This window comes from Dipodomys ordii, unplaced genomic scaffold (assembly GCF_000151885.1).
Source record: "Dipodomys ordii isolate 6190 unplaced genomic scaffold, Dord_2.0 Scaffold164, whole genome shotgun sequence".
In the NCBI taxonomy this organism is placed as follows: Eukaryota; Metazoa; Chordata; class Mammalia; order Rodentia; family Heteromyidae; genus Dipodomys; species Dipodomys ordii.
The window spans coordinates 3,021,238-3,027,694 of NW_012267380.1; the positions used below are offsets into that span (position 1 = coordinate 3,021,238).

At 48.1% G+C, this 6,457-nt stretch overlaps 1 protein-coding gene across 3 annotated transcripts in view; it reads left to right on the forward strand.

Moving 5' to 3' along the window:
- The first annotated feature begins 453 nt into the window (after nt 1-453).
- The window catches only part of Phkg1 (phosphorylase kinase, gamma 1 (muscle)), a 15,565-nt gene continuing 9,561 nt past the window's right edge, over nt 454-6,457 (forward strand). The window contains exons 1-4 of one of the 3 annotated variants that reach the window (XM_013033183.1): nt 454-537; nt 948-1,126; nt 1,511-1,565; nt 5,874-5,939. In XM_013033183.1, coding sequence (XP_012888637.1) covers nt 455-537; nt 948-1,126; nt 1,511-1,565; nt 5,874-5,939 — 383 coding nt within the window. In that variant the 5' untranslated portion in view covers nt 454. Of the gene's footprint in view, nt 538-947; nt 1,127-1,510; nt 1,569-5,867; nt 5,940-6,457 lie in introns of all 3 variants that reach the window. The other 2 variants (XM_013033185.1, XM_013033184.1) reach the window with 2 other exon arrangements.

A 6,457-nucleotide genomic window follows, 5' to 3' on the forward strand; every position in this document is an offset into this window, starting at 1 on the left:
CCCCATTGGGGACAGTAAGGACTAAAAGATGTCTTGGGGGTCTTAAGACTATCCAATCTGGGAAGATGCAAGCCGGGCTGGGTGCAAAGCTCCAGGCAGCAAGGAGAGGAGAGCCATCGGAGGGACGTGGCCATCACTGGGGGCCAGAAAGGGCTAGGAAGCCAAAATTGGCTGAATTTTTGTTGTTATTGGTCATGGGGCCTAAAGTGGGCCTGGGTGCTGTCCCTGAGCTTTTAACTCAAGGCTAGTGCTCTACCAATTGATTGGCTGAAGTTTTTTAGTTCCCTAACATTTATTTCAAACATTCACTATGGACCAGCCCATGCTAGAAACTGTGAAGATGAGCAAGAAACAATTTGAGCCCTTTAGGAGCATGCCCTATTCCTGGGTCAGGGACTGACAGTGTCTTTCTCTCCCTTCCCAGAGTCCTTCAGTCACACCAGTTTTGCTGAGCATGACCCGGGACGAGGCGCTGCCTGGCTCTCATTCTACTCAGGGCTTCTATGAGAACTATGAGCCCAAGGAGATCCTGGGCAGGTAACACTTGGGCTTCTCCACTGATGTCTGCAGGCCAGAGCCAGCCCCACACGGGTCCCATTTCCCCTCACCTTGCCCCATTTAGAGTGGTGCTAGGACAAGGAGAGAAATTAAGAGATCCAGCTAAAGCCCCCAGGCTTGTTCAGGTTTGGGTTGAGGTGTGGCGGGGGGGGGGGGGGGGACAGAGGTGGGAGGGAAGGTGTGCTGAGCGTTTACAGTTTCCTTCCTGTACTAAGAGCACAGAATGCCAAGCTTGTCACTCCTGAGCTTGGGGCAAGCCGCCTGGAACTCTGTGCCTTCATTACCCACCCCATGGTCCCCAGAAGGACAGAACATCTCTGCCAGGGCCCTGCTCTGGGACTCTCTTTGGGGTGGGGGTTCCAATGGTTATGTGTGCTCTGTATCCCCAGAGGAGTTAGCAGTGTGGTCCGGCGCTGCATCCACAAGCCCACCTGCCAGGAGTATGCGGTGAAAATCATTGATGTCACGGGTGGCGGCAGCTTCAGCTCAGAGGAGGTGAAGGAGCTGCGGGAAGCCACCCTGAAGGAGGTGGACATCCTGAGAAAAGTCTCTGGACACCCCAACATCAGTGAGTGATGGCTACTGACCACAACAGGGTCCTGATTCTGCTCCAATAACCCACTGGGGGTGCAAATGCCCAGCATCCCTGGAAAGTCAACTAGAATCACCCCAAGTGTCCTGCACTCTGTGATCTGCTGGTCCGTCCTGGAGGCTGGAAGTTACCACTCCATTTCCCTGCTCAGAGGGAAGGGACCACAGAAGGACTGGGGGGGGGTTAGAGGTGGGGGGAGTGGGAAGTCCTCAGGCCCACCCACACTCCTGGTTGGTTTTCTTTGAGCACCTTCTGTTCCCAACCCCCAGCTTTAGAAATTAGCTCGCTTGCCCCTGTGCCCTAGCTGCCTCTACCCAGGACTCTCTGCTCCTTGAGACAAGCCAGCCATTTCCATTTCAGTACAGCTGAAGGACACTTATGAGACCAACAGTTTCTTCTTCTTGGTGTTTGACCTGTAAGTACCCAGCCCGCAGCCAGCATGGCCTGGGCCTTCCTTCTCTGATCCACTACTCTGGCCTCCACTGAGGATAAAGAGGGTCACAAATGCTTTAGGTGGACAGGTCCATCAGGCTGCCAAGTTTTGAAACCTACACTCATACTTTTGAGTTGGATTATTTGTATTCTCTTTTTTTTGTTCTTTTCTTTCTTCTTCTAGAGACAAGAGTCTTGCTATGTAGCCCAGGCTGGCCAGGAACTTGCATTCCCCCTAACTTAAGTATTGTTTTTCTCATCAGTATTATGGGTAAAATAATGGCACAGTAGCTAGCACAAGATTCATGCTAGTAATTAGTCGTTGTTGACTGCAGTGGTGGGTGATGGTGGTGAGGTCCTCAATATTTATTCTAAGCACCGAGGACACAGCAATGAAAAGAGTAAAGTCCTAGACATATACCCAAGCATATTTGTAAAGTGGAATGAGGGACTCTCAAGAGCAAGGACTTTTTATCTCATTTATTTGCTTTTGTAGTCCAGTGCCTTGTTCCCACAAATGCTTTACCATTTGGGCCATGCCCCTAGCCCTTTTGTTAGTGTTTTGTGTTTTGAGATACCTGTCTGGCCTCAGCCTCCCAAATAGCTGAAATTACAGACTTTTTTTTTTTTTGTCGGTTGTGGGGCTTGAGCTCTGGGCTTGGGTGCTGTCCCTCAACTCTTCAGCTCAAGGCGAGCGCTCTACCACTTGAGCCACAGCATCACTTCCGGTTTTCGAGTGGTTTATTGGTGATAAGAGTCTCATGGACTTTCCTGCCCAGGCTGGCTTTGAACCACGATCCTCAGATCTCAGCCTCCTGAGTAGCTAGGATTATAAGCATGAGCCACCAGTGCCCAGCTTACAGGCTTTTTTAAAAGACAGAGTGTTCAGGAAGGCTTTCCAGGCAGTGCAGAAGCAGAGGCCTGGCTAAAGCGAGGGAGGAACCAAAGCAAAGGCCTGGATCTGGAAGTTTGGAGCAAAAGAGCCCTATGGCCAATAACTTGCTATAATCATGGATCTGCAAGGATCCAGGGAGAGATGGAAGCCAGTATCTGTGAGCAGGAACGGCTGGAATTTCTTGGCATGGAAAGGCATTTGGAGGGCTGGGCATGGAGGGCAATGGGGATCTACCACTGAGCTATTTACTTACAAAGATCCTGTTGGCTGTCTGGGAACTATTGTAAGGGGGAAACATGGACGAAAAGAGGCCAACAGTGTCTAGGAGAAAGGTAGGTAGTAGAAGTTGTGTGTAGGGTTGAGTGTGTTGGCCCACACCTGTAATCCCACCTATTTGGCAGGTGGGGGTAAGGGGATCATGGTGTAAGACCTCATATGAAACACAAACTAAAAACAAAAGGATTAGTGATGTGGTTCAAGTAGTAGAGTACCTGCCTAGCAAGTGTAGGGCCCTGAGTTCAATCTACAGTACAGATGAAAGAAACAAAAAGGGTTTGGAATGTGGCTCAGTGGTAGAGTGCTTGCCTAGCATGCAAGAAGCCCTAGGTTTGATTCCTCAGTACCACATAAACAGAAAAATCTGGAAGTGGTGTTGTGGCTCAAGTAGTAGAGCGGGAGCCTTGAGCAAAAGAAGCTCAGGGACAACTGGGAAGGTGGCTCAGTGGTAGAGCGCTTGCCTTGCATGCATGAGGCCCTGGGTTCAATTCCTCAGCACCATATACACAGAAAAAGCCGGAAGTGGCACTGTGGCTCAATTGGTAGAGCACGAGCCTTGAGCTGAAGAGCTGAGGGACAGCGCCCAGGCCCAGAGTTCAGACCTACGGCTGCCAAAAAAAAAAAAAAAAAGAAGCTCAGGGACAGTGCCCAAGCCTGGTCCTGACTTCATAAACCTCAGGACTGGCAAAAAGGAAGGAAGAAAGGAAGAAGGAAGGAAGGAAGGAAAAGAAGGAAGGAAAGGAAAGGAAAGGGAAGGGAAAGGAAAGGAAAGAGAGAAAGAGTTGCATCTATGATGTGGTTCAAAGACTAATATTGTCACCCTGCTTTTGCCCTGACAGGATATGTGAGGGCGATAATCTCTTGACACAAAGTGTCAAGTATAAGCTAGACAGGGGCTGTGGAAACTGTACACTCCACACCTAACCATCTGGTTAGAAAAGGTTCCCAGGAAAGGAGATTCCTTAGCTCCTTGTTCCTGTACTCCACTGAGCTCTTATCACAGAACAGAACACAAATGTTTATGGTGACATAACCATTGCCTTTGGTTTGATTTAGTTTTTTTTTTTTTTTTTTGCCAGTCTTGGGGCTTGAATGCAGGGCCTGGGCTCTGTCCCTGAGCCATTCTGTGCCACAGCTCCACCTCTAGCTTTTTCTGTTTATTTGGTACTGAGGAATCGAACCCAGGCCATTATGCATGCTTAGCAAGCACTCTACCACTAAGCTACGTTCCCAGCCTTGTCTTGGTTCTTCCTCACATCCTGGCTTAAGAACTGGATTACTCAAGTAGATTTTTTTTGCCAGTCCTAGGGCTTGAACTCAGGGCCTGGGCACTGTCCCTGAGCTTCTTTTGCTCAAGGCTAGCATTCTACCAGTGAGCCACAACACCACTTCCAGCTTTTTTCTGTTTATGTGGTACTGAGGAATTGAACCCATGCTAGGCAAGTACTCTACCACTAGGCCACATTCCTAGCCCCTCAAGTAAATTTTGTAGTGTTGAAATATCTCACATAGTAGCTGTATTACTGATTATGGGACATATGGCAGGAGTCTGCTGAAGAGCCTTGCACAGATCTGGGTGTTCACTGGCAAATCTTTACTACTGCTGTTAGTTTGAAGTTCTCCTAGTATCTTTCAAATGAAGTAAAATGATAAAAACTGGAGGCTAGGGCTGTAGCTCAGTGGTAGACCACTTGTATGTTCAAGCTCCTGAGTTTGATCCCCATTACCTTATAGAGAAAGATACTGTGTTAAAAAAAAATTACCTCTATAAATCTAGGCTATGTCTTCAGATAGTCTTTCCTCCCCAGGCCTGCCATGGCTAGGGTTTTCTTGCTTTTCTACAGTGTGACACCATAGATCTTGTTTCTCTATTCATTTCCTTCCTGGTTTACCCTGGGAATCTCTGCTTTCCCTGGAGAAAGTGAGAGGAGGCTGGATATACCTTTCTCTATTTAACCAAGATATAGTCTCCTAAGAACCCTGTAGATTTGCCCAGCTACAACTGTCCCTACTCTGCGCAGTCACATGGCTCCATCCTGTACAACTTTAGTGGGCAGATCAAATACTCAAATGTCTTTAACCTTTGAAGAGGTTGCTTGGGTTGCTATTTTTACTGCTGTCCTGAGAAGCCCTCCAGAGGATGTGTGCAGCAGATACCTCATTTTAGATCCTCCCCAAAAGGTAAGAAAACTGAACTGGCCAGGCAGTGAGACTCTGCCTAGGCTGTACTGGGAGGCCCTGTTTCAAATAAAAACAAAGGGCTGAGGATGAAGATGCGGTTCAAGTGGTAGAGCAAAGCCACTGAGTTCAAACCCTAGTATCACCAAAAGAAAAATATCAGATCAGACCAAAAATTCAACTGCAATGTGTACTGTGTGCGTGTGTATATGCATGTGTGTGTACGTGTGTGTGTGTGTGTGTGTGTGTGTGTGTGTAAGAGAGAGAGAGAGAGAGACAGACAGACAGACAGACAGACAGACAGAGCAGAGACAGAAAAAAAGGGGATCAAACTCAGAGCCTAAAATGCTCGCTTGGCTTTTTTGCTCATGGCTGGCATGCTTTCCACTTGAGCCAGGCTTCAGTTCCAGCTTTTTGTCTGGAGGTAATTACCTCCAAATAATTGGAGGTAAGAGTCTCTGGGTTTGTCTGCCTAGGCTGGTTTTGAATTGTGATTCTCAGATTTCACCCTTCTGAATAGCTAGGATTACAGGCATGAGCCACTGGAGCCTGACTGAACTGCAATTTTTAGCAAATTTTGCTTTACTTGTATGCTAATTCTGTTTCCTGGGGAAAAAAAACCAGATAAGCTGAATCCTTCTGATCTGTGTCTGGGGCCCTGCGCCAGAGGCTCTGGGGCACCTCCTCCACTACTGAGGCCTTGGGCTTCTTACTACATGATATCCAGATCTCCCACACTTGTGCACATCCCACCTCTACAGCCTACTTTTCCTTTCTTGCAGTTCTTCCCAGACCAAACTTTATCTATGTGCTTCCTCTTCCAGTCTTGGACTTTTTATAAGGAGCTATCTCTGTAAGATGAGGATGGGAGACAACTCTGTGGGAGCAGGGGAAGGAAGGGGGGGTCTTGAACTAACTTACCTACAATCTCTGTTCCCACAGGATGAAGAAAGGGGAGCTTTTTGACTACCTCACTGAGAAGGTCACCTTGAGTGAGCGGGAAACCAGGTGAGGGTCTCTTCGCCCTCTTCACTACCTTTCCAAGTCCTAAGGTCACAGGTATAAGGATTGGAAGAGGCCTGGTGTGCATTGGTCTCAGCAGCCTCCATCCTTCCCTGGCTCCATTCAGACAGTTGCAGTTTGTCCTGGCTCTCCCTTACTTGCTGGAATGTGGGCTTTAGTCTGCTTGAACCTGTAGAGTAAAAGTGTGGTGTGTGGAGGCACACTCATTCTCTTTTGTACTCTTTTTATCTTGCTCAATAATGCCAACTAAGAAACTTAAAGTTAGTCTGGACATAGTAGTACACACCTGCAATTTCTGCACCTGAGAGACAGAGGCAGGAGGGCCGCTAGTTCAAGATCAGCCTCGGCTTCATTGTGAGTTCAGGTCAGACTAGGCTACATATACATAGAGAGACCCTGATTAAAAAGACAAAAACAGGGGCTGGGAAGGTGGCTCAGTGGTAGAGCGCTTGCCTTGCATGCCTGAGGCCCTGGGTTCGATTCCTCAGCACCACATAAGCAAA